At 39.1% G+C, this 13,890-nt stretch overlaps 1 protein-coding gene across 1 annotated transcript in view; it reads right to left on the minus strand.

Moving 5' to 3' along the window:
• The window catches only part of LOC116570908 (olfactory receptor 1J4-like), a 29,304-nt gene that overhangs the window by 2,304 nt on the left and 13,110 nt on the right, over positions 1–13,890 (minus strand). The window contains exons 2-3 of the mRNA XM_032308526.1: positions 6,958–6,973; positions 4,075–4,121 (exon numbers count right to left, since the gene is read on the minus strand). Of these exons, the coding sequence (XP_032164417.1) occupies positions 4,075–4,121; positions 6,958–6,973 (63 nt within the window). The remainder of the gene's footprint in view (positions 1–4,074; positions 4,122–6,957; positions 6,974–13,890) is intronic.

The raw sequence follows: 13,890 nt of genomic DNA on the forward strand, positions 1-13,890 counted from the left end.
AATTTTTTTTCTTTTTCATTTTTTGTTTTTTTTCTCGCCTTCTGGTAAAATTTTTTTTTAACTTTTAGCTTTTTCTTTGTTAACGTTTTTTAACTAGTTTATCTAATATATATATTTTTTCTTTTTTATATTTTTCTTATTTGTTTTCTTTTTTTAATTCTTTTCTTTTCTTTTTTTTCCTTTTTTTTTCTTTCTTCCTTTTTGAACCTCTTTTTATCCCCTTTCTCTCCCCTCACGATTTGGGATCTCTTCTAATTTGGTTAAAGCATATTTTCCTGGGGTTGTTGCCACCCTTTTAGTATTTTACTTGCTCCTTCATATACTCTTATCTGGACAAAATGACAAGACGGAAAAATTCAACACAAAAAAAAGAACAAGAGGCAGTACCGAAGGCTAGGGACCTAATCAATACAGACATTGGTAATATGTCAGATCTAGAGTTCAGAATGACAATTCTCAAGGTTCTAGCCGGGCTCGAAAAAGGCATGGAAGATATTAGAGAAACCCTCTAGAGAGATATAAAAGCCCTTTCTGGAGAAATAAAAGAACTAAAATCTAACCAAGTTGAAATCAAAAAAGCTATTAATGAGGTGCAATCAAAAATGGAGGCTCTCACTGTTAGGATAAATGAGGCAGAAGAAAGAATTAGTGATATAGAAGACCAAACGACAGAGAATAAAGAAGCTGAGCAAAAGAGGGACAAACAGCTGCTGGACCACGAGGGGAGAATTCGAGAGATAAGTGACACCATAAGACGAAACAACATTAGAATAATTGGGATTCCAGAAGAAGAAGAAAGAGAGAGGGGAGCAGAAGGTATACTGGAGAGAATTATTGGGGAGAATTTCCCCAATATGGCAAAGGGAACGAGCATCAAAATTCAGGAGGTTCAGAGAACGCCCCTCAAAATCAATAGGAATAGGCTCACACCCCGTCACCTAATAGTAAAATTTACAAGTCTCAGTGACAAAGAGAAAATCCTGAAAGCAGCCCGGGAAAAGAAGTCTGTAACATACAATGGTAAAAATATTAGATTGGCAGCTGACTTATCCACAGAGACCTGGCAGGCCAGAAAGAGCTGGCATGATATTTTCAGAGCACTAAATGAGAAAAACATGCAGCCAAGAATACTATATCCAGCCAGGCTATCATTGAAAATAGAAGGAGAGATTAAAAGCTTCCAGGACAAACAAAAACTGAAAGAATTTGCAAACACCAAACCAGCTCTACAGGAAATATTGAAAGGGGTCCTCTAAGCAAAGAGAGAGCCTACAAGTGGTAGATCAGAAAGGAACAGAGACCGTATACAGTAACAGTCACCTTACAGGCAATACAATGGCACTAAATTCATATCTCTCAATAGTTACCCTGAATGTTAATGGGCTAAATGCCCCTGTCAAAAGACACAGGGTATCAGAATGGATAAAAAAACAAAACCCATCTATATGTTGCCTCCAAGAAACTCATTTTAAGCCCGAAGACACCTCCAGATTTAAAGTGAGGGGGTGGAAAAGAATTTACCATGCTAATGGACATCAGAAGAAAGCAGGAGTGGCAATCCTTATATCAGATCAATTAGATTTTAAGCCAAAGACTATAATAAGAGATGAGGAAGGACACTATATCATACTCAAAGGGTCTGTCCAACAAGAAGATTTAACAATTTTAAATATCTATGCCCCCAACGTGGGAGCAGCCAACTATATAAACCAATTAATAACAAAATCAAAGAAACACATCAACAATAATACAATAATAGTAGGGGACTTTAACACTCCCCTCACTGAAATGGACAGATCATCCAAGCAAAAGATCAGCAAGGAAATAAAGGCCTTAAACGACACACTGGACCAGATGGACATCACAGATATATTCAGAACATTTCATCCTAAAGAAACAGAATACACATTCTTCTCTAGTGCACATGGAACATTCTCCAGAATAGATCACATCCTCGGTCCTAAATCAGGACTCAACCAGTATCAAAAGATTGGGATCATTCCCTGCATATTTTCAGACCACAATGCTCTAAAGCTAGAACTCAACCACAAAAGGAAGTTTGAAAAGAACCCAAATACATGGAGACTAAACAGCATCCTTCTAAAGAATGAATGGGTCAACCGGGAAATTAAAGAAGAATTGAAAAAAATCATGGAAACAAATGATAATGAAAATACAATGGTTCAAAATCTGTGGGACACAACAAAGGCAGTCCTGAGAGGAAAATATATAGCGGTACAAGCCTTTCTCAAGAAACAAGAAAGGTCTCAGGTACACAACCTAACCCTACACCTAAAGGAGCTGGAGAAAGAACAAGAAAGAAACCCTAAGCCCAGCAGGAGAAGAGAAATCATAAAGATTAGAGCAGAAATCAATGAAATAGAAACCAAAAAAACAATAGAACAAATCAACAAAACTAGGAGCTGGTTCTTTGAAAGAATTAATAAAATTGATAAACCCCTGGCCCGACTTATCAAAAAGAAAAGAGAAAGGACCCAAATAAATAAAATCATGAATGAAAGAGGAGAGATCACAACTAACACCAAAGAAATACAAACTATTATAAGAACATACTATGAGCAACTCTACGCCAATAAATTTGACAATCTGGAAGAAATGGATGCATTCCTAGAAACATATAAACTACCACAACTGAACCAGGAAGAAATAGAAAGCCTGAACAGACCCATAACCAGTAAGGAGATTGAAACAGTCATTAAAAATCTCCAAACAAACAAAGGTCCAGGGCCAGACGGCTTCCCGGGGGAATTCTACCAAACATTTAAAGAATAACTAATTCCTATTCTCCTGAAACTGTTCCAAAAAATAGAAATGGAAGGAAAACTTCCAAACTCATTTTATGAGGCCAGCATCACCTTGATCCCAAAACCAGACAAGGATCCCATCAAAAAAGAGAGCTATAGACCAATATCCTTGATGAACACAGATGCGAAAATACTCAACAAAATACTAGCCAATAGGATTCAACAGTACATTAAAAGGATTATTCACCACGACCAAGTGGGATTTATTCCAGGGCTGCAAGGTTGGTTCAACATCTGCAAATCAGTCAATGTGATACAACACATCAATAAAAGAAAGAACAAGAACCATATGATACTCTCAATAGATGCTGAAAAAGCATTTGACAAAGTACAGCATCCCTTCCTGATCAAAACTCTTCAAAGTGTAGGGATAGAGGGCACATACCTCAATATCATCAAAGCCATCTATGAAAAACCCACCGCAAATATCATTCTCAATGGAGAAAAACTGAAAGCTTTTACGCTAAGGTCAGGAACACGGCAGGGATGTCCATTATCACCACTGCTATTCAACATAGTACTAGAGGTCCTAGCCTCAGCAATCAGACAACAAAAGGAAATTAAAGGCATCCAAATCAGCAAAGAAGAAGTCAAATTATCACTCTTCACAGATGATATGATACTATATGTGGAAAACCCAAAAGACTCCACTCCAAAACTGCTAGAACTTATACAGGAATTCAGTAAACTGTCAGGATATAAAATCAATGCACAGAAATCAGTTGCATTTCTCTACACCAACAGCAAGACAGAAGAAAGAGAAATTAAGGAGTCAATCCCATTTACAATTGCATCCCAAACCATAAGATACCTAGGAATAAACCTAACCAAAGAGACACAGAATCTATACTCAGAAAACTATAAAGTACTCATGAAAGAAATTGAGGAAGACACAAAGAAATGGAAAAATGTTCCATGCTCCTGGATTGGAAGAATAAATATTGTGAAAATGTCTATGCACCTAAAGCAATCTATACATTTAATGCAATTCCTATCAAAGTACCATCCATCTTTTTCAAAGAAATGGAACAAATAATTCTAAAATTTATATGGAACCAGAAAAGACCTCGAATAGCCAAAGGGATATTGAAAAAGAAAGCCAACGTTGGTGGCATCACAATTCCGGACTTCAAGCTCTATTACAAAGCTGTCGTCATCAAGACAGCATGGTACTGGCACAAAAATAGACGCATAGATCAATGGAACAGAATAGAGAGCCCAGAAATAGACCCTCAACTCTATAGTCAACTAATCTTCGACAAAGCAGGAAAGAATGTCCAATGGAAAAAAGACAGCCTCTTCAATAAATGGTGCTGGGAAAATTGGACAGCCACATGCAGAAAAATGAAATTGGACCATTTCCTTACACCACACACAAAAATAGACTCAAAATGGATGAAGGACCTCAATGTGTGAAAGGAATCCATCAAAATCCTTGAGGAGAACACAGGCAGCAACCTCTTCGACCTCTGCCGCAGCAACATCTTCCTAGGAACAATGCCAAAGGCAAGGGAAGCAAGGGAAAAAATGAACTATTGGGATTTCATCAAGATCAAAAGCTTTTGCACAGCAAAGGAAACAGTTAACAAAATCAAAAGACAACTGACAGAATGGGAGAAGATATTTGCAAACGACATATCAGATAAAGGACTAGTGTCCAGAATCTATAAAGAACTTAGCAAACTCAACACCCAAAGAACAAATAATCCAATCAAGAAATGGGCAGAGGACATGAACAGACATTTCTGCAAAGAAGACATCCAGATGGCCAACAGACACATGAAAAAGTGCTCCATATCACTCGGCATCAGGGAAATACAAATCAAAACCACAATGAGATATCACCTCACACCAGTCAGAATGGCTAAAATCAACAAGTCAGGAAATGACAGATGCTGGCGAGGATGCGGAGAAAGGGGAACCCTCCTACACTGTTGGTGGGAATGCAAGCTGGTGCAGCCACTCTGGAAAACAGCATGGAGGTTCCTCAAAATGTTGAAAATAGAACTGCCCTATGACCCAGCAATTGCACTATTGGGTATTTACCCTAAGGATACAAACGTAGTGATCCAAAGGGGCACATGCACCCGAATGTTTATAGCAGCAATGTCCACAATAGCCAAACTATGGAAAGAACCTAGATGTCCATCAACAGATGAATGGATCAAGAAGATGTGGTATATATACACAATGGAATACTATGCAGCCATCAAAAGAAATGAAATCTTGCCATTTGCGACAACATGGATGGAACTAGAGCGTATCATGCTTAGCGAAATAAGTCAAGCAGAGAAAGACAACTATCATATGATCTCCCTGATATGAGGAAGTGGTGATGCAACATGGGGGCTTAAGTGGGTAGGAGAAGAATCAATGAAACAAGATGGGATTGGGAGGGAGACAAACCATAAGTGACTCTTAATCTCACAAAACAAACTGAGGGTTGCTGGAGGGAGGGGGTTTGGGAGAAGGGGGTGGGATTATGGACTTTGGGGAGGGTATGTGCTTTGGTGAGTGCTGTGAAGTGTGTAAACCTGGTGATTCACAGACCTATACCCCTGGGGATAAAAATATATGTTTATAAAAAATAAAAAATTTTTTAAAAAAGGCAGAAAATTGTATGATAAAAAAAATAAGAAATAAAAAGGATGTGAAGAGGAGAAGGGAGTTGAGGGAAATTGGAAGGGGAGGCAAACCATGAGAGACTATGGACTCTGAAAAACAGTCTGAGAGTTTTGAAGGGGAGGGAGATGGGGAGGTGGGGAACCAGGTGGTGGGTATTAGAGAGGGCACAGATTGCATGGAGCACTGGATGTGGTGCAAAAACAATGAATACTGTTACGCTGAAAAGAAACAAAAAATTTAAAAAAAAAAAAAAAAAAAAAGGATGTGAAGAGCAATGACCACAGTCGCCAAACTGTGGAAAGAGCCAAGATGCCCTACAATGGACGAATGGATAAGGAAGATGTGGTCCATATACACTACAGATTATTATGCCTCCATCAGAAAGGATGAATACCCAACTTTTGTAGCAACATGGATGGGACTGGAAAAGATTATGCTGAGTGAAATAAGTCAAGCAGAGAGAGTCAATTATCATATGATTTCACTTTTTTGTGGAGCATAAGAAATAACACAGAGGACATGGGGAGATGGAGAGGAGAAGGGAGTTGGGGGAAATTGGAGGGGGAGATGAACAATGAGAGAATGTGGACTCTGAGAAACAATCTGAGGATTTTGAAGGGGTGGGGGGTGGGAGGTTGGTGGGTATTATGGAGGGCATGCATTGCATGGAGCACTGGGTGTGGTACATAAACAATGAATTCTGGTACACTGAAAAGAAATTTAAAAATAATAAAATTAAAATAGTTAAAAAAAAAAACAGATGCAAAGATCCCTAAGTTGGAACAGAATTACTGAAGCTTTATCATATTCTTTCAGTACAATTGGCTGGGTTCTGCCTGTTTTAAGTTATTTCAAATTCCCTACTACCAAAAATGTCCATCCAGTTTTTCCAAAGCAACATTAAGAACAGCACCAAGCACTATTTCAAGTGTTTTACATATACCTTCAGACAGAACCTCACCATAGTCCTTACAAATGGTGTCATTATAGTCATTTTAACTATGAGACAACAAATATGTACATTATTTAAATGTGCAAAGTTACACACAATTAAGTGCAATAGATAGAATCACAACATATGTCTGACAGAGTGCATACTTTTAACCACTCTGCATAGAAATCATACTCTCATTAGAATGTCCAGAGAAGTTATGTGTCAACTACCTTTGTCCAAAATGTCCTTAACTCCCTCTAAGAAAAATTTAGCACTCATGTTTATACAATTTACAAAGGATTTTCACATGCTTTGACTTCTCTGAAAACAACAAGTGTATATTTAGGGACTGTTTAGTACACAAGGCAAACTTCATGTCCTCAATTTATAGATATAACAACTGAAACAAAAAGATTACTGACTTACCCACCTTGACTCTACTCTGGTGGTAGATTCTAGATTTATTATCTATTTGGACATTCGACTAAAGGTTAGGATAAAACACATACCCTCAAAGAAAGAATCAAGACTGACATTCTCACTCAAGTGTAGGAACAAGACAGTGAGTCCTACTTAAGGACCAAGATACCTTGCTCAGGGACACAGGTATCTTGGTTCATGGCTACCAAGAAGGAAGTGACTTGACTTTTACGTGGAGGCATGCCTGTTCACTGCCATAACCTGTGTCAGTCCTTACTGAGAAATCAGAAGAAAACAAGAGGGCTAGGACCAATCATGAACTTTGATTCAGGCAGGACCTTTAGATGGAGACAGCTGGGCCTATAGCCATGGAAAGGAGGTCAGACTGTGACCTTGAAGTATGAGAGGAAGCCTTTAAATGGATCTGTTTTCTCAGAATTCTACCTGTCCTACCTTAGACAATGATGAAATAGGAACCTTCGTGACACAAACATCAGATTCAGCGAAAGCTAATAAAAATTCCTTCCATTCCGCCTATTATGCTACAAGTATGGTGCTGACTTATTTGTGTGCGTTGCCTCATTTATCCTTAAAATAGCATAATGAAGTAAGAATAGTTACCTTTCCCTTGCCAGTGAAGAATCTGAGGCTCAGAAAGATGAAGTCACTTCCTAAGATCACAAAATATGTAAGAGCGAGACTGAAGTTTGGGCCTCAGGCTACTATACTGCAGACACTGAGCTTATACCCATTGGTATATAACACACGTCCAGGACTGGAAATGCATGTGAACCCACACACTTAATGCAGTAGTATACATATGACCACTATTGAAACATAGTTTAAAAAGTAGTTGAGTTCAAAGAAAAGAACCAGAGGAACCTAAGATAAGTACATGAAACATACAATAACAACATACTCTAAACATTTGGAACGATATAAAATATAACTTATAAACAAAATGCGGCATTACACATAATCAAACACTGAGGTGACATTTTAAGACCTCTCACCTGTTGCTAGTCATGAGTAAATTCATGAAACTTCTCCCCCAGGTTGGGGAGCACATGCGTTTCTCTTCAGACTACACAATCTCACTTAACTATGATGTCTGTCCAAGGATGAAAATATGGGAGTTATAAAAAGAGAGGGGGCAAACACTTGATCTCAAAGGGACTGAGGAGACCCAAGATCACAGACACAGATTCCCTGCACTTGTTTAAAGGGGCAACACTTATTTAGACTTCTATGCCCTTGTCTAAGAGAAGAAAAGGATAAGACCAGCAGTCAATCACACACACACACACACACACACACACACACACACACACACACAATTCATGAACAAAACATACCTATATCTGCATTGTACAAGCAAGGAAAAACCACACAGACCCATACATATGTAGAACTCTAGACACAGAGACACACTTTGCCCACCTAGAATTCCCAGCTCTCTCTGACCTGTGCCACTTCTTAGTGAGCTAAGGTACCTTCTAATACAGTTTCTTGAGTCCTCAGCTTCTGTTTAGAACACCAGGAACAAAAAGTAAGAAGAAAGCCTTTGTGAGCCCATAACCTCATGAGCTCTCTGAGACTGTCCTTGAGCTCCAGGGCAACAGGCAGGAGATAACCATTTTACAAACCTCGGAGAGGACTCATGGGAAGTCCCTAAGCTCCTGGTTAAGGAAAGAGTCAAAGCAGACTAATGGCCACAAATTCCTATCAGACCTTGGGGAGGAACATGTTTAGGGGCTAGAGGGACTGAGCTGCTAGAGTCACCTGAGAGGGTGACCCAGATCTCAGGGACACTCTTGGCTCCTCCTTGCTCATACATAGTTCCAGAGGGGAAGTAGGAAAGTCTTATTCAGCCTCCATCACCAGAGTTGCCAGTGCACTGGGTCAGCCTCTCCTGACAGCACATTATGGTCCAAGAAGAGTAAGTCTGGCTCCTGCGAACTCCCACACCACTTGCTACCATGAGCACTCAAATCTAGCTTTAACTTCACATCTTGCAGGTCCCCTCTCTCCCTAGGGAGAGACTTCAGGGCATGGAAGTTCGCCTGTTCCAAGAGAGTGTAGAGGGGGAAGATTGAGTCTTTGGGCTCAGCTCTCAGAAGAATTGAGTCTGGTCTATACCACACATTAATTTTTGGCCCTGAGCACAAAAGGTAATTCCCTAAGATCTGTTACATCAGCTGTAAAGTGTGGACAAAAATATATTGTCTGCAGAAGTTTTTCTTGAAATTAAATTAGATGTTTCATGCTAAAACACATAATAAATGCACAACAGATATCAGTTCTTGTGATCATTATCTTTGTATCTTCCCAAAAAAGAAAATGATATCTAGAATCACTGTTATTGCCACGGGATTGCTATTAAATGAATAATTGAATTAACTAATTAATTAATTCTTCCAATCTAATAGTAAGAATTTATTCCTGCCCTAAAAGATTAAATGAGTTAAAACACATGGTGAACTTAGAACATTGTCTGGCATTTTGTAAGTCCTGAACAAACTTTGACTATTTTGTTGCCATGGTTTACAAACTCATTACCTTCAGCTGCTCACATGTACACATATTTTTTTCATTAACATCTTAGTTACTGATAACTCCATGTTGTTCAAACCAAAATGTAGGAACCTGTTAGCCATCAGAGGAGAGCTGGGTTGGGGGACAGGTTCAGTAGGTGATGGGGATTAAGGAGCACCTTTGTTGTGATGAGAACCAGATGTTGTATGGATACATTGAATCGCTATATTGTACACCTGAAACTAATATTACACTGTATTTTAACTAACTGGAATCTAGATAAAAACTTTTTTTAATGTAGGAATCCTTGACTCCTACCTTTCTCTCACACTCTCAATTCATCAGCAACTCTTGTCTGTTCCAAAATACAACAAAAAACAGTATTCACCAATTTTTTACTACTTTCCCTGCTACCATCCTAGCTTATTACTTCTTTTTTTTAAATATTTTATTTATTTATTTGACAGAGAGAGAGAGATCACAAGTAGGCAGAGAGGTATGCAGAGAGAGGAAGGAAAGCAGGCTCCCTGCTGGGCAGAGAGCCTGATGGCATGCAGGGCTCGATCCCAGAACCCTGAGATCTTGACCTGAAGGCAGAGGCTTTAACCCACTGAGCCACCCAGGCGCCCCCTAGCTTATTACTTCTTTTTTTCTTTTTTAGACTTGATTCTTACACATTTAATAGACTTACACATTTATACATTTATATATAAATGTATAAATATATATATATAAATAAAATTTAACTTCTTCCAGATTGTATTTTTTTTTCTGTAACATTAAAAAAAAGACCAAAAAAGTGTTTTTCCCCCTTTCTCTTAGTGGTATATAAATATAGGGTTAACTATAAATCAAGTACTTTTTTTTAATTATTAAATTGATTTATTTATTTTCAGAAAAACAGTATTCATTATTTTTTCACCACACCCAGTGATCCATGCAATCCGTGCCCTCTATAATAACAAATATCATGGAGGACAAGGGGTGTTAGAGAGGAGAAGGGAGTTGGGGTAAATTGGAAGGGGAGGTGAATCATGAGAGACTATGGACTCTGAAAAACAATCTGAGGGTTTGAAGTGGGGGGGAGTGGGAGGTTGGGGTAGCTTATTACTTCTTAACTGCACTGTTGCGGTAGCTCCTAGGTGGTCCCCCTGCTTTCACACAGCCCTCTTCTCTAGCCAGAATGATCCTTTTTAAAGCTGAATCATGTTACTCTTTTGGTGAAAAACTTCCAAGGGCTACACAAATAATTCACAGTAAAAATCAAATCACAAAGCCTAAAGGACCTAGGCCCTGTTGACTTTTTAAAATAAAAAAAAAATTATCCCCTCAATACAAAAATAAATTAAAAAAAAAACAAAGCCGCACACATATGTAAATATATCTCCTCCTGCTCTTCTGCATGCTCACTGCCCTTCAGGGAAGAATCTTTTTGTTGCTTGGACATAGCTGGCATTGTCAAATTTCATAATGTTGCAGTTGCTAAATCTGTTCCCTGAAATACTTTTCCTGCAAATATCCCAGTGGCTCTGTTCCCTGCTGCCTTCAATTCTTTGTTCAAATACCACCTTCTGGGTGAGACCAGCCATCATTACCATTCATCATAACACCACTTAAAGTTGCAGCCTCTACCTTGTATTCCTGATTTCTCTGCAAACTACCTTTTATGTCACTTAAAAACCATGAAACTTACTTACATATTAAGTATATTTTCACTGTCTCCCCACTAGAATATAAGCTCCACAAAAGGAAAATATTTTTTAAATTAATTTATTTTTTTCAGCTTAACAGTATTCATTGTTTTTGCACCACACCCAGTGCTCCATGCAATCCGTGCCTTCTATAATACCCACCACCTGGTTCCCCCAACCTCCCAACCCCCACCCCTTCAAAACCCTCAGATTGTTTTTCAGAGTCCATAGTCTCTCATGGTTCACCTCCCCTTCCAATTTCCCTCAACTCCCTTCTCCTCTCCATCTCCCCTTGTCCTCCATGCTATTTGTTATGCTCCACAAATAAGTGAAACCATATGATAATTGACTCTGCTTGACTGATTTCACTCAGCATAATCTCTTCCATTCCCGTCCATGTTGCTACAAAAGTTGGGTATTCATCCTTTCTGATGGAGGCATAATACTCCATAGTGTATATGGACCACATCTTCCTTATCCATTCATCCATTGAAGGGCATCTTGGTTCTTTCCACAATTTGGCGACTGTGGCCATTGCTGCTATAAACATTGGGGTACAGATGGCCCTTCTTTTCACTACATCTGTATCTTTGGGGTAAATACCCAGTAGTGCAATTGCAGGGTTATAGGGAAGCTCTATTTTTAATTTCTTGAGGAATCTCCACACTGTTCTCCAAAGTGGCTGCACTAACTTGCATTCCCACCAACAGTGTAGGAGGGTTCCCCTTTCTCCACATCCTCTCCAACACATGCTGGCAGGTAAAGCGGAGTGGGAAAGTTGGACTGATATCGGAAGATAAACAAAAGGGGGAGGGAGCCACCAGAGATGACCCATTGGAAAGTAATATCCCAATACGAGAGTGCCCTGCGTCTGGGGACCAGCATTAACTTGGGAGTCTGGTAGAAAGCACTCAAAAAGAGCAAAGGATCACGGGGGTGGGGGGTAATTGTGGGAATCAGGACATTAGGGACAGGGGCTTAAGTCCCCAGACCCAGGACAGCCACCTCTGGCACAGAGCCAGAGAGAGTGCGGCAGAGAAAACAGGTCTTGGTCCCTGAGCCACCAGCGCGCCTGAGAGGGCGTGGGACCTGGCTCCCATGAGGGGCTGGGAGCCTCACCAGCCAACAGAAGCACAACCTTTTTGCAGTCCCCACGCAAGTGCCCTGCCGTGCTATCAGAGTCTGAGACGCGCCCTGTGCCCTCCACTGAGAGAGGGGCACACAAGCACCAGCCCGGTGCTCTCAGACCTGGAAAGACCAGGCACTCCCAGCTGGGGCCAGCAGAAAAATCTCAGTGTGCAATCACTGCTTGGAACCTCTCTGGCAGTCTGGAGCTGCCCAGACAGCCGCTTCTGCCATGGTTTTGGGTGCAAGGAAAATATTTTTGTCTGAATTGTTCACTTCTAGAATTTTCCATAAACATAGTAGACACATTAAAAAGAAAAACACCAAAAAAAAAAATTATCCAGCCACTGTAGCCCACGGACCTCAATGTGGGCAGTGGCCTCATCCAACAGAGACCATAATAGCAAGTCTCACCTGCTCAAGTATGCTACCAACTGACCTGTCCACAGACCCAAGCTGAACTGACTGGTGAAAGACTGTCCTTGCCAAATAAAATCTGTGAAGTGTAGAGGAAGAGCCTGCTTATTCAAATATACAGATACCAAGGCAAGGAATTAAGATCATGAAGAATCAGGTAAAACCAACACTACCAAAGGAAACTAATAAAGTTCTAATAACTAACCAAAAGAAATAACATAATAAACTGTTTGACAAATATTTCAGAATAATCCTCTTAAGGTTTAGTTAACCACCATGAGAAGGTAGGGTTTATCCCTGGGCTGCAAGAGTAGTTCAACATATGTAAATCCATCTGTGATTCACCAGATTCATAGACTAAAAGATAAAAATAATTTGATTCTCTCAGTAGGTGCAGAAAAATCAATTGATTAAATGCAAACTCCGTTGTGATAAAAACCTCAATAAATTGTGTAGAGAACGAACATCTCTCAACATAATAAAGGCTATTTGACAAGCCTGCAGCTAACATCATACTCAGTGGTCAGAGGTTGAAAGCTTTTCTTCTAAGATTGGGATCAAGACAAAGAAGCCCTCTCTCATTACTCCTATTCAGCATTGTACAGAAATCCTATCCAGAGCAATTAGGCAAGAAAAAGAAATAAAACGTATCAGAATTAAAAAGGTAGAAGTAAAAGTGTCTGTATTAGCAGATGATATGATCATATATTTAGAACATCCTGAAACTCTACCAACAACTATAATAATAAATCTGAATACAGTAAAGCTGCCAGGGACAAAATCAACACAGAAAAATCTGTTGTGTTTCCATACACTAACAACAAATTATCTGATAAATAAATAAAGAAAATAATACCACTTACAATAACTAGACAATAAAATAGGAATAAACTTAACCAAAGAGGTAAAATATCTCTGTGCTGAAAACCATCAGATATTGATTTTTAAAAAATTGAAGACACAGACAATTGGAAATATACTTAGTTTTGCAAAAAGGGAGGTGGGTGGCAGATGGGGTAACTGGGTGATGGGCATTAAAGAGGGCATGTGATGTGATGAGCACTGGATGTTATATGCAACTAATGAATCATTGAACATTACATCAAAGACTAATGATGTACTACTATATATTGGCTAATTGAATTTAAAGAAAATAAATAAGGCACAATAAAAAATAGAAAAGTTAACAACTGGAACTACATAAAACTAAAATACTTCTGTACATCAAAGGAACAATTAAAAAAATGAGAAGGTAACCTACAGAATGGGACAAAGTTTTTGCAAACCACATATCTGATGAAAGGTTAATATCCAAAAT

Source organism: Mustela erminea, chromosome 12, assembly GCF_009829155.1.
Source record: "Mustela erminea isolate mMusErm1 chromosome 12, mMusErm1.Pri, whole genome shotgun sequence".
NCBI classification, from domain to species: domain Eukaryota; kingdom Metazoa; phylum Chordata; class Mammalia; order Carnivora; family Mustelidae; genus Mustela; species Mustela erminea.